At 49.1% G+C, this 24,486-nt stretch overlaps 4 protein-coding genes across 4 annotated transcripts; 3 read left to right on the top strand and 1 right to left on the bottom strand.

The window, feature by feature from the left end:
• Positions 1-6,540: 6,540 nt before the first annotated feature.
• CCR75_004797 (uncharacterized protein) lies at positions 6,541-9,513 on the top strand (the record flags this gene model as incomplete). The annotated part of the gene is made up of 1 exon (XM_067962883.1): positions 6,541-9,513. One exon carries the CDS (start codon positions 6,541-6,543, stop codon positions 9,511-9,513), a length of 2,973 nt encoding a protein of 990 aa, XP_067815920.1.
• Positions 9,514-9,643: 130 nt separating this feature from the next.
• Positions 9,644-12,226, bottom strand: CCR75_004796 (uncharacterized protein; the record flags this gene model as incomplete). Its single annotated transcript, XM_067962882.1, is given in 4 exon segments — positions 9,644-9,829; positions 9,841-10,817; positions 10,885-11,602; positions 11,671-12,226. 4 exon segments carry the CDS (start codon positions 11,908-11,910, stop codon positions 9,644-9,646), a joined length of 2,121 nt encoding a protein of 706 aa, XP_067815921.1. The 5' UTR covers positions 11,911-12,226.
• Positions 12,227-16,618: 4,392 nt separating this feature from the next.
• On the top strand, positions 16,619-17,196 carry CCR75_004795 (uncharacterized protein; the record flags this gene model as incomplete). Its single annotated transcript, XM_067962881.1, has 2 exons — positions 16,619-17,066; positions 17,138-17,196. The coding sequence occupies 2 exons, from the start codon at positions 16,619-16,621 to the stop codon at positions 17,194-17,196; spliced, it is 507 nt and encodes a 168-aa protein (XP_067815922.1).
• Positions 17,197-20,454: 3,258 nt separating this feature from the next.
• Positions 20,455-21,165, top strand: CCR75_004794 (uncharacterized protein; the record flags this gene model as incomplete). Its single annotated transcript, XM_067962880.1, has 2 exons — positions 20,455-20,789; positions 20,865-21,165. The coding sequence occupies 2 exons, from the start codon at positions 20,455-20,457 to the stop codon at positions 21,163-21,165; spliced, it is 636 nt and encodes a 211-aa protein (XP_067815923.1).
• Between the last annotated feature and the right edge of the window lie 3,321 nt (positions 21,166-24,486).

Here is a 24,486-nt window from a genome sequence, read left to right as displayed (position 1 = left end):
ATCGTATATACGGACCATGCGTCATTACGCACGGCCGTCAATAGCCCACACCTCTCGCAAAGAATGGCGAGGTGGCTATCCTTCTTCGCGGAGTATAACTTCTCCGTCGAATATAAACCAGGACGACTTAATGTCGTCGCTGATGCGTTATCACGCCGACCCGATTTCGAGTCAGCAGTGCACCCCAACAGTAAAAGTGATCTTACTGTTGCAACACTCACTACGAGTGTTCCATCATCAACCTTAGTTGATGAAATAAAGAAAGCCTATAAAGAAGATAAGGACCTTCTTTGTCTGATGGATCATTTAATGAATTCATCCGATAAATCTTTTAAATATCTACCGGCTTTATATCGATCGTCATCCGATCGATACACAACACGTAACGGCTTATTGTATTACACAGCCGTTACCGGCGACACCCCACGTGTCGTCGTCCCGACTCACAATGATTTGCGCTTGCGCATCATGTATGAGTGTCACGATGCTCCAACAAGTGGACATCGTGGACGTGAGAAGACTTACCTCACGGTAAGTCGATACTTTTACTGGCCCCGCCAGTATCAGTTTGTGCGCAAGTACATTCGTGCTTGCGAGGTTTGTCAACGGGTGAAGCCTAGCCCTTCATCCCGTGCACCTCTTCAACCTCTACCACTTCCGGCAGAGTGTTGGCAGTCCGTATCTATGGACTTCGTCTTCGGATTTCCCGAAGACGAACACAAAAACAATGGAATCCTTGTTTTTGTAGACAGATTCAGCAAGATGGTACACCTTGCTGCGGTACCAGAGTCGATTACGGCTCCGGGTTGTGCCCGTGTCTTTATCGACACGGTATTCAAACTCCATGGGTTACCCCGTGAATTAGTCTCGGATAGAGATCCGAGATTCACGGCGGCGTTCTGGCAATCCGTGTTCCGATCTCTCGGAACACGGCTGACTATGTCAACATCTGATCACCCGGAAACGGATGGTCAAACAGAACGCGTAAATCGCGTCCTCGAAGAGATACTTCGAGGTTACGTCCAATCGTATCCGAATTGGAGCGAGTTTTTACCGATGGTCGAATTCGCCATCAATAATTCTGTGCATGCGTCTACAACGCATACACCGTTCTTTGTGAATGGCTTACGCCATCCACGTTTACTTACCCAATTAGAGGGATCCTCTAGTTTAAGGGGGGGTGGACTCGCAGGAGCAAATCCAATTCTGGCTCATGCTCACCACGCGTCGAAAATATCAACGACGCGAGTGATATCGATGTCGAAGCAATCGACATCGAAGATGAGAGTGATCTCATGGCAGTGCGCACAAAGCGCACTGAAAAAGACTAAACAAATGAGTCGGCGGAGGAATTTCTGCTGACTCGAGAATCAGTAATCCATTTTGTACTGGATTCTATTGCTAACGCAGTAGATCGTCAGAAACGGAACGCAGACAAACATGTAAGAGCAAACGTTCTTTCATTTAAAATTAATGAGCTAGTAATACTCTCTACCGTAAACTTACCTAAGCGTGTAGTCACTAATGTGGGTAGTAGTATTGGGCCTTTCCGTGTACTGCATCGCAGAGGCAATGCGTACACAGTTGAATTGCCACGTAGGATGCGTTCGCATCCTACGCTTTTCGTCGGTCGGCTCCGCCCGTACCATCCGTACGAGGTTTCTACCGAGGACGGATCTGACCACCCTTATCAAGAATCCCTAACAGATTCTTGTGGTCACGAACCAGATTATCCTGCTGAATTTGGAGATTCTCATGTCGGGTCCGAAGATCCTCGAAATCGTGATGACCTAAATACTGCAATTTTAAAATTCGTGTTATGTTCTTGTTAAGCCGCCTTGCTTTCAGACAGCTTACCTAAATCGCTTCATTGAAATGTGGATTAGTCCGCGCATACCAGTCCTTGTGCTGCGCCCATTCGGAGGCTGTTGAGGCTACCTAAATGGTCTGTGTAGAGCCAAAATCCCGCTGGCCGAAGCATGCAACTATCTCATGCAGCCGGGAAAGCACCTAGGGCAATAGTCCCCCCCCCATTTTAAGCTTAGTAAACATAATCTTCGTACCCTTTTGAATCTCTTGCAGCTGCTTCTGCTCCATCTGTACATCATTGACAGATTCATTTAGGAAACTGATCAGTTCAAGATTTCTATAACTGAAGCGAATCATTGTTAAGGGAAGACCCTGGAGCTGGCTGACAATATCAATGAAAGCATTTACGATAGGCATGCTGCCAACCGCAACACGCAGAGGAAATTCGCCAGCCTCCAAGCCCGCCTTCGCGACAGGTGAAAGAGAGGCAGCGACGACATTAAGCCGTCATGGTTTATATCAAACGGAGAAATTATTCTTCGCGAAGAAGGATAGCCACCTCGCCATTCTTTGCGAGAGGCGTGGGCTATTTACGGCCGTGCGTAATGACGCATGGTCCGTATATACGCTGAACGGTCTATCTCCTAGGAGATAGACCCTAAATTTAGCCAATGCATATTTCATGGCAAAGAGTTCCTTGTCATGCACTTAGTAATTGCGTTCAGCTGGTTGCAGCTTACGAGATTAATAACAGACGACGCGCTCCGCGCCGTCTGTATCGTATTGCATTACCGCACAGCCGAATGCGTAATCGCTGGCGTCACAGACCACGTGGAATGGTCTGTCTTGATCTGCAAACGCCAAGATGGGCAATTGCATCAAGGTTTGCTTGAAGCCTTCAAATGAACGCTGACAATCAGCGTTCCATAACCAATTCTCGTCTTTTCTAAAGAGACGAGAGAGAGATACTGTCATCTCAGCATAATTGCGAGAGTACTTGTGCAAGTACGCCGCTAAACCAAGAAACTTTCTAAGTCCCTTGACATCGACTAAAATTGGCCGTTGGTAATTGCCTTGATTTTTTTAGGATCAGGGCGCACGCCGTGATTTCCGACGATGCACCCAAGAAGTGGTATTTCGCTTGCAGCGAATATACACTTCTTGAGGTTTGCATACAACCTATGCTTTCGCACAAATGTAAGAACCTAACGAACGTGAGTTTTATGATCTTCCACATCCGTCTAACGTCCATGCGTCGGCTATGGACGAATACACCGTCAACATTACTCGGTGCGAATTCTCGCACCGGTCTCAAAAGATTCGTTGCGCATCTGTTGTAAGTTTGCAAGGGCGTAACTAAGCCCCTGAGGCATTACTAGCCATTCCCAGCGCATCCCACTGGGATTGTCAACTGCTGTTTCCGGGATGTCCTGTTCACGCATAGGATCTGATTAAATGCATCCATCAGATCCATAGACGAAAAGTTGGTACTCTTAGACATAACCATCTATATTTACGTCTTTCTAGGTATCGCCGTTTAAGCCGGTACCGTTGCAGCTATCAGTCTATTGAATGCGTGCATAATCCGCCCACCCTGTAACCTTTCGTACACAGAAGGTCAGAGAGCTATGTGGGTAGGTTGACTCCCTCACATGGCCTACTTTTAATCGATCGATAAAGAATTTATCGATCGCAAGTACTTGTTCACGAGGCAGTGGCCAATGCTTCATGACACAGTCCTTCGAGCACGGTTTGAGCTCGATCTCATGTCGAGTGCTTTTATCCTTACGCAACTCGCATGGAACTGTTTCAGGGAATACATCCCTGAATTCAATTAAATCCTTGTATAAAGAACTTGTTTTAAGTGACTTTCAGGATTGAGTAGTATATCTCTCAATCCGAGTCTTCAGACCGAGGACACTTCCATCCATCGATGAGCTACTGAGAACCCGTTCGTTCTCTGCAAAAATTACCGCTGACCGAATATCGTTACGTAATCGTCCTCTGTGACGAGTACGCAGATCTGCTTGATTCTACTACTATGACCGCTTGAGTTCTAGGGCTGGTAATTAAGTTATCTCCGACGTTAACTCGGAGGCGCATACAGATCAAGAGCATAAGCGCCTACTTTTGATCCTACATTAACCAAGATATTCAATGTCTCGGTTTCTTCCTGGGATTTATTCACAGGCTGCTGAGGGATCAATCTCTCGGGATGCTGGAGTCTAGTCACTTCAGCATTAACTATTTGAGAATATTTCCCCTCAAGTACGTGGGGATTTATTCCCTCAACGTCTTCTGACCGTGATTGCGCTATCACCGTCGGGTCCTCTACGGTCGACTCTCTTCTCGACTTTAGATCATCGTGTTGTCCGTTTCGGACAACCAGTATCTTCCTTGAATGTCGACCGCTAGGCGTACATTCATATCTCAATCCACTCGACTTATTCGAGTAATGGACCTTCGGCGCTGCCTGTGCATTCGCACAGCCGCCGGCAGCTGACTCCACAATGGGATTGGTAATCCCAATGTGATCCTGTGCAGTCGTACTAACGACCGTACCACAAGTGATGCCATCGCACTCACTCGTATTACATCCACACACTTGTGGATGCTCCAAGACGTTCACCAGATGGCCGTCTGATGAACAAGTGGCAGGCATCTTTACGGATCGATGCTGCCAGCTGATCCTTGGCTCGTATTTTCTGAGCCAAGGTAAACCTAGGATGACATCAAATTTGTCATCCAAATCCAGTAGGATAAAATCATCATCATACTGTAAATATCTTAACGTGTAGTGAAATTTCACTACGCGTTTCATCACTGTTATCGATGCGCCTGTCGCTAGACGCACCGTCATCCTCGTTGGAGGGATGTCGCGCTTAACATATTTGAGCCTACGATTCTCTAGGCACTGCACTCATGAGCATAGTGTCCTGATTTTTGACAGCGATTGCATTTCTGCAATCGCTTGATGTGCGAAAAGCGAGGTTTCTCGCTTTCGACATGAGAGAGGTCCATAGGTTCTGGACCTCTTAGTTTGTGTCATCTAGGATGACGACATGACGACGAACTAGCTTGACCCTGTCTCAAGCTAAAGTCCTCCTGTTCCGCAACGGATATTGCTTCTTCAAGCGTATCCAGTTCCAAGCGGAACAGGTGGGTCTTTACGGGACCATCCGTAAGACCTTGCATGAACACCGTAATTAACGTGTGCTCATGAACTGTATTGTTTGTGATACAACTCGCTAAGAGTCGTATGTGCTGAGCAAAAGTGTGAACATCACGCTCGCATTGCTTGAGTTTCAGAAGCTCTGATCGAGCTCTGAACTCAGCCCTAGGCGGTTCAAACGTCTGTTTGAGCCGGGTTTTAAAAGCTTCTAGCGACTCAAAGACATATGGGTCGCGCAACTTAAGGCCTAGTGCCCAAGTTTTGGCACGACCTGCCAAATTTGACTGAGAATATGCGACTTCCATTTGCTCGTCGACGATGTGACGAGCCCTTATGGCATCGTCCAACTCGACAAATCATCTTAAGAATGAGTCTTCTTCGGCTCCCCTATACTTAGAATTGTTAATCTTTTAGGTTTCGGAATGCCGCGTGTGCATCATCCCAGGTGCAGAAGTCTGTACTTGTTGTAATCTCAGCTGTTTTGCCTGTTGAGAGCCTTGCTGATTAAGCAAAACTACCGTCTCCTTCACCTCGTCAAATTCATGTTGTATGAACTTGGCGATGGCTGAATGGAGGGCATCTCTGTCTAAACCGGACAGCATGGTCAAGATGCATCGTTCCCTACGGTCCACTCATTCGTTCGACCGCACTCCTTTCTATGTCACTTAGGAACGAGTAGCTATCATGCGAAACGTGATGCGTGTTTCCATTATCATCTGACATGTCCATGTTAGATGATGGAACTGTGGTCCTTGGACGGACTTCAAAGGGCTAGCAGGTGTAACGGGGCACTACTGCCTTGTACTGCTTCAGTACGAGTCCAATTCGCACTGCCTCAGTGCGATTGGTGCCTCACGTCACTTCACGTACACTAATATGTGCAGAGGAAGACTCTCTTTAAAACACTTACTTTGAAGAGGATTAAATGAAAACCGTATTAATAAAATTAAATTCTTCTGGTCTATGTACATCGTACTAACTTAATTATAAACTAATACAAAGTATGTAATAAAGTCTTATCTGTCTTTCTCATTGCGCGCGTCCAGCGCTGACTGGACCGCGGAATAGTAGATTTAATGGTCTTTATCTACCATTGGATAAGCTTTTAGAATATTACCATGTAAAGTAATATTCTCCAAATATTCTCTACCTTTTAATTAATAAATTAATCAACAAATCATTTTCATGTAACGATACTCCCCGTTACACCTGGCCAGTCGAGAGCGTCTTGATGTATTTTCCCACGACGCTAGCACCGAGCATTGAGCTGAACATGCCGATGTCAACACGCCAAGCGCCTCGCATGCGCTCGTCTTCAGCAATCCTCGCCCTGCAACAGTTCCATCTTCTTCACGCGCTCGCCCATGCCGCACAGTATCGTGGGAACCATCTCTACCGTATTGGTGTCCGCACTTTTTTCGTGTGCATGTGGACACTAAGAATATTTATTAAATGCGCTTTTACACGTGCAGCACCAACATTTGGAGTACATTACACCACTTACCCCCTTAATGAAAAGAAACATATCCCAAGAGTCGACGTCCTGTTAATTGCGCAAAATGGCGACATGGCCTGAACCTCCCCACTCCCCCAAGCCCAACAACGACGACACCGCAAACATTCCAATTTTCGGGACCTTCAGCCACGATGCCTTCTTCAGCGGAAGTGGCAGCTTGGGCTTGGGCTTGGCGCCACCACCTTTTGGCAACACAATGGACTTACAGCCGCCACTGCTGTCCTTGGCGCCGCCACTTCCTCCTTCTTCGCTCGAGTTTAACGATATTGGAAGAGCTTTTTATCATCTACAACAACAGCAACAGATTCACCAGCAGCAAGAGCTTCGAATAGGGTCCTCCGCAAGTTCTCTCGCATCATTAGGGGGCGTGGCCCTTAACCAGCACGACACGAGTCGTCTCAACTCGTTTGGACCTTTCATGGGACACACTATTCCGGACAGCCAACCCCATAACCTCTCAGAATCAATGCTCCATCTCAACCTCGGCAGCAATAACGAGCGTCGAGTCTTTAAAGGTACCGAAGCTTGGAGCGACCCAAATGTCTCAACTGCGTCGTTACGGGACCAAATGAATGCCCAAATGGCTGCTTTGTATCAGCATCCCAAGCCTGAACCTTGCGACCAATCCCGTCACGCTCAATCTTCTGAACGACACTCGTCGAATCTTCAAACGTCGCATGTTTTAAATCGACAGGTCAAGCAACTTTCAAAGCCATCAACCGAGTCACCAAGCACTGTATTGAATCGGCATCAATTGGCTCCGTCCATGTCTCCGACTCGGAGATCCCAGTCCAGAAGCTCGACTCCGTTACGAACTCACTCGTCTCCTAGCCACTCTTCGCAACTGTATCACGAAAAAAATAATTCCTTGCAAAGCAATGCCATCGTCGTTTCTCCGGAAGTGACGAAGCCCAATGACAACATTAAAGTCCAAGTCGCGCTCTTGGCTGAAGAATGTCACGGTCGACGCGTGTTGCTCGTCGGTCTCTTTCGTCTCGGCCATCCGACGAATGAAAAGCCTATTTTCGTAAAACAAGTGCTCTTTGAGAACAAACTCCATCGGAGTTATCGCTGCTTGAATACGCGCATTACGTTCCGAGCGCCTCGATCGCCAGGAGAGTTTGAGTTTCGCGTGTTTGAAGACAAAAGCAGTCACGGGACGACTCCCAAGCGACCAAACCAAGCAAGTGACGACCAATCGAGTAAAGTGGTGTATTCAAACGCTACGATTGCGCGGAGTAATAAACTGAAAGTCTGCCTCGAGTATAGCCACTTTATTGACACGTTACGCGCGACGCATGACAAGTTGAAACAAGGGATCAATGAAGGCAATGCAGGCGTTGTATTGAGTGCGCTCCTTGCGCTCATGCGTCTTGTGGATCAAGTCGAGACGGTCTTTCTCCACGGCCATGCGTTGCTAGGAGATGTCGTCCACGTGTGTCTCGGCTTACTCGCGCGTCCTGCTGCTGACATTGCGCAGTGCTTTGCACCAACCGAGACGATTCCTCATCCGATCGAGACGTTCCATGGCACGCTATGCAACTTGCTTAATGCCATCGAAGCCAACAAGTGCGTGATGGAACTTGTGGCAGACGAACAAGTCGTGGACATGGCGCGGATGCAGCGAGAACGCTTCTGTCAAGTCAGTGGCCTCTACTTTGCCAACGAAACAGATCGCTGTGGCTACTGGTTAAAACACTTTGGATTTGCACCGATAAAGTCCGAGCCGTCAGGTTTGAATTGCGAGAAAGATGACTTGAGGCACGACTCGTCTCGTTTCGTGACGCACGCATTGACTCGATGGGTCGAACGCGAAGCAACCAAGTTAATCCCTGACCGTACAGCTTTCCGTGCGTCGCGCCAGTCGATTTACGATCAAGTGCATGCCGAAGTGATTGCCAAACTCCCGTTTCCGTGCGACTTGGACGTCTTTGGGTCGTCAGCGAACGAGTTTGGGAGCGAACACAGTGATATGGACATGTGCTTGGTCGTGCCAAAAGACGCGAGTCCCAGCGTCGACGACAAGCAACGCATGCTCTTGGAAGTCGTTGCGCGATTAGAAGCACGGCCTGATCTCTTCACGTCAATCGACACGACGCGGTTGACAGCACGGATTCCAATCGTTATGTTTGTGTCGCGTGCTTCAGGGATTGAGTGCGACTTGTGCGTTGAGAACCGTTTAGCACAGCGCAATACGTCGCTACTTCGAGTCTATGCGAGTGCCGACCCACGTGTGCGAATGCTGGCGTACGTGCTCAAGCGGTTTGTCAAGCAGCGACGCATGAATTGTGCAGCCGAAGGAACGCTTTCGTCGTATGGCTATTTGCTCTTGCTCATTCACTTTCTCCAGCGACAAACACCCCCTGTACTTCCCGTGCTGCAAGCGTTGCCGCTAACTTGGCCAGAAAACTCGCACAACTCATTACCAAATGTCTTTTGCCGCGGTCCCAGCGACGAACAAAACGCATCGGCAGTGAATCCACAAGGCATTGAGACGTACTTTTACGACCCGTTCGCGTTCCACGATCCTAAGGAGAAGCTCACGTTACTTCGTGACTATTGTGCGCGCAATACGCAGACTGTCGGCGAATTGTTAATGGGCTTTTTTAGGTATTATGGCTTGCACTTTGATGCGACGCGAGACGTAGTGAGTATTTGTCGTCCTGATGCTGGCACGGTGACCAAGGACGAGAAGCGACGGACGTGTCAGTGGCGCTTAACGACGCGGTTAAGTATTGAAGATCCGTTTGAAAGGAGCTACAACGTGGCGCACGTACTCAAGGGGTCGCGAGACAAGTACATTCGTCAGCAGTTTGCCCGTGCTTACGTCTTGCTCATGGAAGGCGCGATTCAAAACCAAAGAGAAGCCAATTTATCGGACGACGACGCAGTCGAGCGCATCATGTCAAGCTTGATCGAACACGTCGTGGACGTTCCGTTCTTATCCACGACGGCGTCTCCCCCGTCACCTGTTCCAATGCTCGTACCTCACCATATTTCACACAGTCGGTCTTGATGAAGTGTGCGAATAGAAAGAAAGGCACGCAACAAGGTGGTGCGATCGGATTCGTAACGTTCATGTGGGGGGGGGAGATTGTTCGTCTATTTGGTGAGGGCTCTGGCTCTAACGCATTGCGTCCTCGATACTATGTACTATTGCGCGAGCTCGACGTGCTCGTTCTCGACTTACTACAGTCCTTGACACGTAGTGTCCACGAGACGACAAGAAGGTCCTCACTTTTCATGAGTTTAAAGTGAACAGGATCAGTCACACTCACCGAGTAGCTCGCTCCTGCCTGGACCACAACTTCTCGCATGTTCCAGCCTAGCAACTACATTAAACACGAAGCAAGCATGTCACGACGTGCTCGTCAACGTTATGAAATAAATTCAATCTCACCTCTGAACACGACTTTATATCGAGCGTTTGTTCTTGTGTCCATGCTGACACGTCCAGGTTCTTCTGGCCCGTTAGAAAGGCGAATGCACTCGGTCGAACCCCATCTAGTCGCTCTTCAAAGCTCCAAGAAGTCCTTGGAGCCACGGAACCATCCGCAGCCGCAACAAAAGCCTTGCAATCCATCTCAAACACACTATTTCGCATCAGCGACACGAGCTGCCTTTTGATACGCTGGGCATCAGGTCGTGCATGACGTGTCTCGGCTTCTTGGAGCACAAGCATCTCGGTTTGCTGCTTCGCTAGTGCCTGATGCGCTTCGACGAGTTGTTGACGCAGCTTTACAACGTCGTCGCTTCTTGACGAGGAAACAAATTCTTGAATCTGTACTTGGAACTTATCTACGACATTTTGAAGCTGTTGCGTGTATTTCTCGGCCAGTCGCTTCTGAATGCGTTGAGCTGCCACAGCTCTTCCAAGCTCATGACGAAGAGCGCGACATTCCGCATAATACCGCTCTTTTTCCTCTTCATTCGCTCGCCAACAACTTTGTAAATCCCCAAAAGAACTCGACGATGATGTGAAGTTAGAAGACGCTACTGTTGTCGCGCCTAGGGTCAGTATCGACGCATCAGTTGGAAAATACGTGGAATTCATGGGGTCGGCTCTCAACGACAACGCACGACCACTTCCTGTAGGATAATGAACGCGATGAAGATCCTCCGTATCGACACTTGGCGTCCCATTGTGCAAACTCTTCCCTGCCGATGCGTTTAGTCCATTGCCACCGAGTCGCGACTCCAACGCCGTTGTTTTGTGTGATAGCACATTGGCGCTATTGCTGCTCTCCGACGTCTTCATCACGCCTCGCACAGGTCGCTTCGTTCCACGAAACACGGCCGAGTTTCCCGCGTTCTGACGAACTACACAACACCAGAAACCCACTATCCATCAATAATTTTTCATCATCCTTGGCGCTTTTAAACGTACAAGGATTCCGACGGAGTTTTAGCACGACCGAGTTCCGAGAGGTCGATTTGAGACGACCAATGACAGTCGAAAACTGCAGTCCACGCACGGGCAACCCAGACACTGCCACGAGCGTATCTCCGACGCAAATGCCGCTATTTGCCGCTGGTGTATCTGGCGCGAGGCCTGTGATCTGAACATGGTCGTCCACGCACGCGAGCGTCAAGCCAAGACCTCCGTTTCGCTTCGTAATAACGCACTCGTACAAGTCGCCCGATTGAGGTTCTTTCATCCCTTTCTCGCGTGCTGTTGCTGCGCCAGATGCTGGTGGACTGTAACTCGAATGTCGCGTCGACAAGGGCACGTGCATTGCTGCGTGGCTTTCGTTTTCCACGCCACTTGTCTCGTTTTTTGGCTTCTTTAGACTCTGACTCACCGTTTCAACTTTCCGCGGCAATGCGACATTAGTTCCGTGCTTCATCATTGATAAATCGCGTTTCAAGGCAGTCGTAGTAGTCGGAATTGTCGCGGCATTTGAAGTAATTGCATCGCCTAGCAACGCCAGCGACGCCAAGTCCCCGAAATCCGGTAGCAACGACGTGGGTGGAGACAACGCGCGCATGAGATCTGGCGGCGGCTGGAGAGGCATGCCAATGGACACGGACGAAGACGTCATGGCTTGAGTCACGGCGGCTTGGCTCATTGGGGCCTCGACTGGCGGAATCAGATCCATGATATTCTACTGACGCACATAGAATCAGTATCTAAATACTTAAAAGTGGCAATTTTATGGTCGTTAATACGCACATCTGAGAGCTTTTTTTCGTCAGACATGACTGCTGCAATTTGGTCGAGAAAAAAATCGGCCGCGGACTTGGTGCTTGTCACGATTGTGCTGGAATTGACCGTCTCCGACGTGCGAGTGGAAGTCATGAAACTCTCGTCGAATGGCAATGGGGCAAATGCGTGTGCAGTGTCACTGGAGGGGCACGCCAAAGCATTGGCGCTTTTTTGAGCCATTGGAGTCTTTTGCTCATTATTCGCCATCGGTGCCGCTGCTGGGGTGACGCGAACTTTTGGACACTACAAGTGTTAAAATGCCCAATTTGAGACCAACGATTGACTACACCGGACGAGGGCTGCGATTGGTAGAAAAGGAGAGACACCGATTTTTACTTCTACGTGCTTATCACATGTTATCAAGAAATGTTGTGAACAAACTGCTTTTTTAATAGAATCATCAGGTTCAAAACATAGTCCAGTGTTAAACAGAATCGCTCAAGCATCCTACAAAATATTTGCCGATGTGCCGTGCAGTTTGGTAGACTGGCTTGTGAAGGACTTTTGTAATGAGCAGCAAAATTAATCGAATGACTTTTCTAATCATTTAGCTTATCAAACACACGTATTGTTGAATACGCGCTGATCTTTTCATTGTAAAGAGCTTAAAACCTCTTAATGGATGTAGAAGAGCTGATCCAGATGCTTCTTAGTGGATATGAATTGATTCAGCTATGATGAGGTGTGTGAGTTTACATGTGCTAAAAAAAGCTTAATTAATTCCATCCAAAAAATGTAAGCTCTCTATTGCCGGTATTGTAAGAATTTTATCTTCTAATAACAGTTATGGGCGAAATAATGCCCAAGCTTGCCTGTCCAACAGCAGCTGTGTGCGTCAACAAGATTAATTGCTCAATTGCAAGGCAAATGCGTAGAAAAATCCAACTTTGATACACGGAGACTACAAAGGAATTCGACGAAATCCAAGATAAAAAGGCTTTTTTTGCTTTGCGCTCTTATTCGTATCATTTGGTATATACACAAGTCAGAACAATTATCCTATGATTACATAGCTTATTTTTCTCTGTTTTTTCCGGAAACTAAAGCCGTTTCAACAAGAGGAATTTACACAAGTCATTTTTTTCTACGTGTCCTGCATAAGATAAAAAGGCCAAAGAAACTAAAAGGTCTCGCATAAACTCGGAAGTCGGCAACACTGAACATGTATAATCCGTCTTTAGAATTGGTTAAATTTATCTATATTAGAAAATTAAATGAGAAGTAGTGTCAAACGCGGTACAATGCACACGGGCGGATGTTAAGCACGCCTCAGGAAGCGTAGCGTATAATTTTAAAGCAGATCGCCCATTACATGTGGTCTCCGATACAACTTGAATATATGGATAACCCTACACTCGATGCATGACAATTCGGTCTTGTGGATGCTTACTAAGAAGGTCAAGAAATACAAACTTACATGTAACACACTTCTTATTTTTGTTATTTGACTCGGGTATTTAAAATCAAGGAAACAAAAACTCAATCAAAATCCCGAAGGTCATCTTTTCAAGCCTCACGTTGTAGGCGGGCACGTCTTAATGCGGCCACGCTCTACTTAAACATACACCCTAGCACAGCGAGGAGGCGATTAGACCGTATACTCTCGTGGTCCGTGAGGTAGTTGTGGCTGGCACCTTAGCGACCTCACCCAACGAACTATAAGCCGTAAACTAAGTGACGTCGCGGGAGCGGTAATCCGGCTCCACGTGCGCACTTGCGTTCTAGGAAGTAGTTTTCAGACTAATTTATATTTAATCGTATTCAATGTAAATACCTATATTTATTAATCATAGAATATCATCTCTGTAGATAATATTGATATGTATTGCGAGCGTATCTTTCTAGATACCTCACGTTACGGATAACGCTAGGCGTCATCCTTCCTAATGTGAATGCACCTATGTGCATCGCATACGCAGGGGGGGGTCTAATCACTTCACATAAGTAACTGACCAACCCCTTACGTACACAAAGTATACTGAACGGTGACGGTGTAAGATTAGGACAACAGTAGCCCGTTACACACTTTATAAAGCGGCCGACATGGCCATGTCCGCTAAACAAAAATATTTATTGCCCCTCCTCTGATGTCCTAATTCATTTGTGGCAAATGCTTATAACAGAGGCTACCATGGTATGTCGAACGAGCACATTCCTTAAAGCGAAAGAACGCGACAAAATTCAAACAAGATAATATGAGTACTTTTATTTTAAATGAGAATATAGCTTCTGATCGAGGTTAAAGTCCGTTTGAATGGCGGTAATCGCGGGCGGGCCACACAGTACTCACAAATAATGACGGGTTGACAAATCACATCAGCACTACGTAATTTTTTCTTGCTAATGGTAATTAATGCTTAATTATGGGAGGCGCTAGTGAGCGCTCACTTTTCGCTATTGAGCGCCCTAGCTTTTAGAACCCTGTAGGTCTCTTTGACTGGTCACAATGGTTTTATTATATACTCTTCAAGATTTCCATCTTCAAATTCATCCCAAACTCTTCAATTAGAATCAATCAAAGAGCGCGTACTTACCAATTTTGATGATGCTCGCGCAGCTGTCGACGCGTGTATGAAGGAAGAGGGCTTTGTTCTATCCATTAAAACAAAGCGAAGTACAGGGAATAGGGAAGACGGTGACATAAAGCTGTTGTTCTGAAATGCTCTAACGCGGGGAAGGAAAAACAATTGGTACCTAGTGTTCAGCGTAAGCGTGTCACTGCAATCCGTAGCAATGGGTGTGCCTTCTCTTGCCTCAACGCCAGGAGAAAGGTAATGAAATAGACGCAGGAAAGGACAGTCTGGACAGTGGAAGTAACAGTCAATGTTCACAACCACGAGCCTTTCTCCGACCTTTCTGCACATCCCAGAAATCGTGCCGTGAACGAAGATCAGCAACAAGAGTTCATTCAGCTCCCTCTCGCCGGGCTCAAACCCACGCGAATTGTTAGCATCCTGCAAAGGAAGGGTGTCACGATTACGCCTCGGCACGTGTACAATCTCAAACAGGCAGAGCGCTCGCGTATCCTTGGCGGTCGTTCTTCTCTCCAGGCATTACTTTACAGCCTTGAAAGTAGCACAAAAGCGCCATATTATACTCAGTTTGATGCAGAGAGACGGCTTAAGCATCTCTTTATAGTCGCCACATCTGCCTAGAAATATGCAGCAACTTTTCGGCCGCCAAGGTATGGTTGGTTGACTCAACCTGGAAATCTTATCAGTTTGGCTTGCCCTTGCTGCATATTGTAGGGGTTACCTTCACTGCTCAAACATTCACGTTCGCATACTGCTTTATGGCCGCGAAGAGGGAGGAAAACTACATGTGGGCAATACAATTGGTAGAGCAGGTACTTAAAACATTCTTTGTCACACCAACAACTTTTGTGACGGATCGGGAACTGGCCTTGATGAATGCTCTTGAGACTTTCTTTCCGTATGCAAACTTTCTGCTTTGCCGATGGCACATATCAAAGAACATATTGGCAAAGAAAACGGATCGCTCGACAGGGTTGATGCCTTCGAAACTTTTCTGCATCAATGGAACCTTCTTGTGCTGTCATCAACACCAGACGAGAACGAGAGCCTGGAAAATGCGCACGAGTTTCCCGCACCACGTCGTGATCTACCTTGAAGAGACATAGCTGCGCTACAAGGACCGATTTGTGGCTGCTTTCTTGCGAGACAAGCTGCATTTTGGGCACTCTTCTACCTCAAGAGTCGCAAGCGCTCATGCTGCTATCAAGAAATCGCTTGCTGTGTCAACGGGCGACTTGTTGACAATTGACATAGCTTGCCAGCTCGCCTGCGAAGGGCAGCTTGCTGTCATCCGACTTCAAACCGCCGTTGAGCGCTCGAAGGCAGACTTGAGATTTGGACCAACTTTTTCTGCAGTCACGGGCAAAGTATCGATAGCAGGTTTGAAATCGGCCTTCCTGCAATCTAAAGATAGGGAGTGGATGGTGACTGTCAAGGACTATTCACCTTCAACTTTGGGCACTCTTGCAATCACGCATTTCGATCAGCCGTGACTCCCCTCGCCTTAAAAGACTTCGATCAACATTGGTGGCTTTTTAAACATCCTCGTGCAGCGGCAGCAGCAGTAGCAGCAATACCATCAAAGATGACAAACTCAAGCGACTGCGAGAGGTATTCGAAGACGCCCCAGTATACCGCCGAAGGGTGGGTGATCCATGACCACCTTGACACTCTCCCTGAAGCCCATGTCTTCAATCCTGCGGACATCCGCAGTCGTCGTCGGCCGGTGACTCCCTCGGGAGACTTTCTACGACCACAACACGCAATCCATCGCATTTTGAAGTAGTTGAAGAGTCACTGAAACCACGTTGAAGGTGCCGAAGGTGTCGGCCGGTGGGTCAAATTAGCAGAAGCTGCCGGCAACCTCCTTTTACATCATCGCGATTGGTGCTGGCATTAATTCTTCGACAGCACCTCAGCCGCCGTCAATCTGGATGTTGTGATCCAATCTGGACGTCGTGATCAGTAGCTCGGTAGCGTTAACGCTGGGAATTCGTAGTTTTGTAAGGTATGGAAAAAAATGTAGCCGGAAAAATATTGAAATGAATGGGAAATGCGGTGGAGTGATATCTAGGAATCTACAAACATCTGTTCTCTGTTTATACACCACTCCACCTCGCTGTACAGCTATATTTGGCGGAAGGTCTCAGGCCTTGAGTGGTTAATTCTCGTAAATGATGTTTGTCCGAGCCTACCATGACCGATTTTTGAATTTCGGCCATTTTACTTACTGTAAATTTTTCAGTTCCAATTTAGCTTCGCAGACCGCATAGCCCTGACAGCCTTGTACCAGCTGTCAGGATTGGAAGAAAAGTGTACACGTCACCCGCTCACGTTCCTCGACCGTGAAGCGCCAGCCCATTACCTTGCCGACAAGCGCAATGCGAGGCTCGCCAGAGCCCGTTCAGCGCAAGACGTCGGGGCAGTCAACAGAGCCGCCTGACCCGGGGAAAAGGGTTACGCACAACCAACGCGACAGAACGGACTCCTCCGTTCGACAGACGACGAGGGCAGACACGCATCCATTGCCAGAAGCGGTGGGAGTCGGCCACTCCAAGTCCACTGCCAAGGCGTCAGCGACTCAGGAGCAGCCCATACCGAGAAGGACGGGTGCACCCAGCGAACCCGGGTCAGACAAGGCCGAGCCGGTGATAAGACCGGCGGAGACGTTTGAGGCAGTAGTGGCGGCGGTAAAGGCAGCTCCACATGATCCTTCACATGAAGCATGGGTGACAACTGTGGCAAAGCTCTACACTATAGCGAACGACACGGTGGCCATTGCAGCAGACCTCGTACCGGCGAGGAAGCAACGCTTTCCGACCCTACGAAGTGAAATAAAAATGATATTATTCTTGTTCTTCGAGGTGGCTTGCATTGTAAGCAACGGCTTGTTCATGCAGTGGACACAGTTTGCGCAGACGGCGACGAAAGACCTTTACAATTCCAATTGGTCATTTAAGAACATCATACAAAGCATAATTAGCAAAGGCAAGTGGGCGCGGGCACCACCCATGAATGAATGGGCAGCCAAGGTCAAGTCAGGCACCGGACCAATCGAAAAAAAGGCCAACAGCCCAGCAGCACGGGGGCACTACGAAGACTTTATGTTCAATCCAGCAGTCTTTAGCATATTGGATATTGACAAGCTGCGCAAGCTCAGTCAGCAACCGGGAGCTGCAATAAGTGGGTGTCGGCTTCGAGATGGCACAACGGACTAATGAAGAGTTATCACTGGACTTGCCGAGGGCAATATTGTAAGCAGACGCTTACCGGATTATGTACGAAGTGTGCATTGTTCCAAGGAACGGGTGCGACTGCTACGGATTGTTCAACAACAAGTGGAAGGTGAGCTTTGCTTGAAGTTACGGAGCGAGATAGATATCAGGCTGATACGGCAGAAAACTAGCACGATCAAGGAAGATATCTTGCTGGCAGCGGAAGGAGCGAAGGTCAATCAGGACGAACTCCTGACCATGTTCATGTCACCAAGCATATAAATTACAACGACGTGCAACGCAGTATCCATTTTCATTCTTTGATCGAGCGTCGGCACGCAAGTACGAGTTAATGTCAGTGTCATTTGGAGGAGCGAAGTACCGCTTATCTAACATGCACCACCCGGACACGGGCTCCGTATTGGCACGCCAGTAGGGACGAGATGGGGTTCGCATGGCGACCAATCCGGAGTACGAGGTGAAACTTCACAATGTTTCTCGCTTCACAGACATCGGACAGTTGACTGCGTACTTCGAAAAGCATATTGCAGCAGATTTTGAGCTTGAAGATCTAGACACGTGTACGCCCAACTCGTGGACATCCAATGTGTGGAAAGTTACGGTAAATATGGGTGCCCAGAATTTTTGCGAAGAATTACGCGCATTATCTGGTATGGACGGACAATAATTCTAAAGCACCCGGGCACTATGGCAATCTCGGGCACACCATGGCGCGGTATCAGTATAACACTGCATAATTACAAGGTCCAGGCAGCCGAGTGGCTACGGAACAAGAGGAAGCAGCGCTTGAAGACTTGGCCACTCCCTTTACCAGCCTGGCGGAAATTAAAGAAGTAGCGGCACAGCGCCTACAAATTCAAAAGGACAGTGAGCCCCAGGCATAGACGGCAGTGGCACCATCCACAGAGCGACCACGCACACTGATGGATGCCGCACTTAGATCTCCCATAGAGGGTACTTCGCCTGCTCGAGGCACCGGTCCGATCGAGCCGGAAGCTCTTAACGTCGAACCTGAACCGAAAGAAGCAATGGGTCACGGTCCAGCCTCAGAGAAGCCGTAAAGTGACTCATCAGCCGACTGCGTCACAGCCATACTCTCCAAGTCTCTCCTCCCGTTTTATTGACCTGGCAGAAGGTGCGAAAGATGAAGCGGATAAGTCAACAGCACCATCATCCAAACAAGACGTACTAGCGCCCACCTCACGACCTACGCACGACTCGGAGGGTGTCGACCAGGCGCCAACGACAGAAACGAAGAAGGCAACATTGCACCTAGTGTCAGCGAAACTGCCGAAAATTCCCACGACCCCACAGCTTGTTACCCTCAAGCAACGTGAACGAGCAGCGACGAACCAGGCGGTTTAACCAATTGGAAAATACAGGAGCGACCAGTTGCCCATGGCAGCATTGGAACAACATCAGGAAAGAGGATTTCGTCAGCTGCGACCAGCCGAACGCAATTATCCAGTGCATGACAAGGAACGCCTTGCCATGAAATATGCACTGGCTAAGTTGAGGGTCTGTCTCCTCCTCCAATTGATCCTCGTTAAGGGATTTAAATTGTACTCATTCCAATTGCCGGGCTGAACTGGAATCAATAATAGGAAACATTCGTTCTGGGTTGTTAATTAGAAAGTGGTATTGAGGATGGTAGTGACTTGTTCGCGACTGCAGTAGTTCTGGAGTCAAGAGTGAGAAACGCATTGAAGAGGTGCTAGGACTACGTCCAGTCACGACACCATCTTCTGGTTTTTGTATGGCGATGGCGTTAGCGCAGGCGGTCGGGACCACAATCTAGCAGCCCATGATGACCACCTTGAGGCCATAACGGCCAGCATAAAACGAGGCATTCGGCTGTCTAGCCGTCTTAATTTTGACGAGCAGTTCAGCCACTACACCCGGGTGGCAACTCTGATTAACGTTCAGAGAAGATGGGATGGATGCCCGCGAATCGAAAAAAAACAGTTTAAATGGTACCTCGAAGAGTACGCGGCCACACCTTCTGGACGGCTGGATGTCGTTTTGTGTTGGAATCGAGGAAACAGTGAGCTAATGGCTCTAGCAGCCAACTTTCTTCAACACGACATTTTTGTACTGGCGTACGATACCGACGGGCAACAAACAAGGCACTGCTCACTATTCAAACCTAGTACTACCGCGGAAACAAAGTTTACTAAACTGGCCAACAAGTCCCTATGCAGCTTGATCTTCGGATAGCAGCAGTCATACATGCTAGGCAACACGGTTTGCAACGACCATTGGTGCTGAGGTTCTGGGGACAACATTACTCAGCATTTGTACATACAGACCCGTCGCAACTCCGCCAAACGGACTGGGCAGCGGAGAAACAAGAAGCCCCTGACATTGTGATGGAAGGAGAAGGTTTGGACGACTGAGTGCAGAGAGATGACGGGGAGGAGAAAAGTTGTTCGCCCGCAGCATGGAACTCGAAGAATTGGAACGGCGACCCAGGGTGATCCGAGATCATCTAACAATCACGCTTCTTCCCCGAGACGTACATCAACATATCGACATTCTCTAGGATGATTCCAACCCGGCTGGGTTTGCCGAACTTTTGATTTTCTTACTCAATTCGGCATCTCGACTCTCCACAGAGGAGAGAAAGCATGTGCCCCAGATGGAGACCAATGACGCCAACAACACAGAACCAGTCCTTTACTCGAGCATCTTCAGCTATTTCGGACGGCAGTGCACCAATGGCAAGCGATTGCTAAACAGGAGCGGCAAACGACTCCAGAGAAGCGTCTGGTTACGTTGTCTAGTCCGGACCTGTGTCCTGCGTGTGCTGAAGCCCCCAACTTGTCGAGGCTCCAACTCGCGTTGGTACCTTCAACACGAGCTCACAGTGAGGCTTCAATAAGTCAGAAGCGCGCTCATTCGACTACGCCGGCTGAGGGGAACAAATCCGACAAACTATGCGGACCAAGTTAGAACGAGATATACCAGGAGGGACGATAGCCATGGAGGACATAGGTTCTCCTGACCTACTAGCTCAGCTTCTCGAGACCCGAGACTCGTGGCCGGAACTATGGGAAAAGCATTGGATTTCCTGGCCTACGTCAGCACTAACAGCATTCCCCCTTGAGCACAGTAGCACCGAGGCAGCTGGCGAAATTGATGCACATTTTACAGGGGTTTCCATTTCCGGAAGAGCTATTGGGGTCGTTAAGTTAACGGTTTTACAAGCATGGACGGCTGCCTGGGGGCGAACATGCTTACAGGGGCGATTAGCAGCGTACCGCGATAGGACGAAGGATAAATCGACGCAGAAATGGCTGGATGAATGGACGGCTAAGTTGTTGCACCCAGCTCCGCATAACTTATCATCTCTTTTCGACAGTATTGATAATTGAATACGTCTACGCACCAGTGGGTATGGGGACGATACCACTTTGAAGTTGTGCGATGTGGGAAGTAAAGTCCAATTAGCACACCACATCATCTGCGCGGTCATTTACAAGAAAGAGATCCGAGTGCTAACAGAACAGGAGGCCAGTAACGAACAAAGAGTCCAACCCCGTCTCCTTAGACATTTGGAGGCCCTAAAATCCGTCACTTTTTATCGAGTTGCATTCGCGGCGCCAAACACGACGTTCGACTGGTTTGCTGAGGCGCGTTTCTTTTCCTCGGCTATTGAGCACGGAGGAGCAGGAAGCACACGTCATTACTAAGGGCAACCAGGACTTGGCTGCTGTCGCTTCGCGACGGACCGGCAGCAGACCTAAAGGATATGCTTATGGGCGTCACAAATACTTAGGGGCGAGCAAACTGTGAAAATCTGAGGACGCCGAGTAGGCGATGCTCAATCAATAAAAGACGTTTCGAGATCCAAAACCTTCGGGGCTTCCGGGCCGGAGCTCAAGCAATGTGGCTTGACGCTTGGAGACGAACGCCCGTGGTAGATCGACCGCTAGCCTGGTTGGTGCAGGAAACGCATGTCAGCACTGAAGAGGAGGCGGCTTAATTAGCAGCTAGCTGGACAAGGTTATGGAGACTCCATCATCAGCCAAACGGACCAGCGCTGTCTTATTGGAGTGTGGATGCAAGCAAAACAGGAGGGTTCGCTATTTTGATGACTCCAACAACAGCAGAGCAGGTTCATCTTGGCGCCAAGAGGATTGGACTAACAGAGTCATCGCGGTCGACTTTGGGAACTACCGGGTAAAATCAACATCTACGCACCGAATGACCACCGAACCCGAGAGAAGTTCTATCTCGAGCTCCACGGTGGCCATTGAAGCAGCAAGAGATTATATTGGCAGGCGATTTTAACTGTGTGCAAAGTATATCTCTGCATATACTAGGCGGCCAACGCGGCGGGAGATCGAAGAGCGCGGCCTTCCAAACCCTCGTCCCACAGCTGCGCCTACCCCATCAAGTCAGCCCAGTCCACGCGCGTGTTAGCGGAATCACTCAACGAGCTAATATTAGCGGAGGTGGGCAAGGCGGTGACGGCGGCAACCTGGGATAAGACAGCACAGCAATGCGTGGCAAGTGTTCAGCGGATCAAGAAACGTTAGGCGCAGCGGCGGAACGCAATAATTCACCGAGTTTACACGCAGAACAGGGCGAGCATATTGACCAGGACCGAGCTAACGGATATCGCGATGGAAGAGGCGAGAGAGGAGCATTTAGTCCGCTGGGGGCAACGGCTCGAACGGACGACGGAGCAGTTTCGTTGGAGCTCCAAGCGCGTATCAAACTGGGAGAGCGATCAGTCCATCACCGATTTACGTCCGGTGAATGCTGTACCGTTCAGGCGGGAAATGACGCTAGCGGATAAATTCGCATCAGAATGGCAGCCGAATTCGGCGTCGCGCATCACACCACAACATGTGATCGCATGGCGACGGAATTGGACCAATTTGCCCAGATTCCGGTCGACAGACGTCTTTCGGCAGTGGACAATGTGAGCCTCCTTTAAGTGATATCACCGGATGAGGTTATACAAGCTGTTACTGCACTTCAAAGGCACAAGGCGGCTGGCGCGGATAGTCTATATAATGATTTTCCAAGGATACCTAAGCGGTGATAGTTCTAGCGATGGTTACTATTGGGAATGACTTACTTGCAGGAGGAAAGCCGCCTCCGTCTCCCTGCAGGGACTGATCCTTCCACTGCGGAAAAAGAGCGATTCTGCTGACGCCATGGAATACCGACCCATCGCTCTCCTTCAAACTGGTTATAAAGTCTATGCGAAAGTAATCGCATCGCGAGTGCGACGAATTCTGGGAATACCAATCGGAGAGTCGCAGCAGGGCTTCGTTCATGGTAGCAGATGCGCAAAACTGTGCTGATGATGCTGGCTCAACTGGCAACAGCAAAGGCGGAACCGGAGCTGACAGCATCGGGCAGTCTAGCAATCCTCTTGCTAGATTCTCGGAAAGCTTACGACACGGTATCGCGGCAATTTCTATCCTTGGCCCTCGACCGCTTTGGATCCTCTTACGAAGTAACAGCGATGTTTCGGAACATGGTCCAATTCGTGGTAAATGGGAGCTTTCGCAGCCACAGGAGGTGGTCCCCGGAATTCGGCAGGGGTGCCCGCTCGCTCCGTTCCCTTTTCTTGTTGTGGCGGAAATACTGGCGTTGGCGATTCAACAAGACAGTGAAATCAGCAATCTTACAGTGCCAGGGGGAAGCGGAGAGGAACATAAGCTTTCCGCGTTCGTCGACGATCGATGGTGTTTTTGCAGAAGGCACAACATCTACCTCGAATGATGAACAAAGTGAAACAATTCGGGCGGCTGTCAGGCCTGCAGGTGCAGCCGACAAAAGCACGATTATCCTTTTGAATACAGCCGTGGACACAAGGAATCTTCGTGGGATACCAGTGTTGCGGCATGGGCATACGGTGCGGTACCTAGGCTACGCAGTTGGAACAGGGGAACTTGCCACGGTCAACTGGTCGGCGCGAGTGCGCAATGTTTAACGGAGACTGGCGACAGCGACTCGGCTGGCTACTAGTGTCGAGAACAGGGTCTTGATATTGAACGTGGTCATGCTGCCTGCCGTATTGTTCACTGTGGCTAATTTTGAATTGCCACCGTGGGCGGAACAACTCCTATGGAACCTTCAAAAGCAATTTTTGTGGCACCACTCTACCAGCACGGAGACCAGTCGCCATAAGATTAATCCAGCGCTTCTGCACACACCCAAACAAGCAGGAGGAGTGGGCCTCGCCGCCATACTCATCGCGAGCAAGATCCGCTGGGCAATATACGCCCTACTTTGGCTCACCCAGCGCAAAGACATTTATTTTATGGCATGGCAGGCATGGGCCTTCCGGGGAGCAACGCAAGACTGGACGTATCTCCGCGCAAACAGAGGGGTCGCCAGCTTGCTACGCATCGCAGGACACCCGGTAACACTCTACAGCAGTTGATCGGGCCATTGTTGTTACCTGTGCTCCCTGACTCGGATGGTAGGTTGCAGCAGTATACAACGGAGCTGGCAAGCCTAGCAGCGGAGGCGATCAGCTGGACGACGGAGGACGAATGGGTGGTGGAGCTTCCTCGACCGCTTCGGCACTTGCCTCGGGCAACGACTCTAGAAGAGAAAGCATTCTGGCCCACATACTTCTGGGCCGAAACCCCCTGGGTTGTGGACATGCAGGGAAATGTGTTAACGTCGACGCGATATTCCCAGTTTCAGCCATGCCCTATTGCGAAACTGCACATGCAGCGGATTGAATGTCCAACCTACTCGTTTATTCTCCCGACGGCCGGCACTGCCACCTATCAGCAAGCTAAACTGAGAGGATGGGGCCTTACCATTTTGCTTAGCGCGCCGAGTTTGGAAGTCGGTCAAGAGCCGCACGTACGGACGGACCTCCGCCTGCGCCACCCCCCCCACAATCGACTCAAACATATACCTGGGAACACACCATGACGGGCCACATCAGAGGCGGCTTAGTGAACTCGGACCAGGGTCGGCAAAGCGCCATCGCTCTGGAGCAAGACAGTGATGGAATTCACTGGAGTATTGCAGCG

This window comes from Bremia lactucae, linkage group LG8 (assembly GCF_004359215.1).
Source record: "Bremia lactucae strain SF5 linkage group LG8, whole genome shotgun sequence".
Taxonomy (NCBI): Eukaryota; Oomycota; class Peronosporomycetes; order Peronosporales; family Peronosporaceae; genus Bremia; species Bremia lactucae.
Note: the sequence above shows the minus strand (reverse complement) of the source record. Positions and strands in the feature narration are given on the sequence as shown.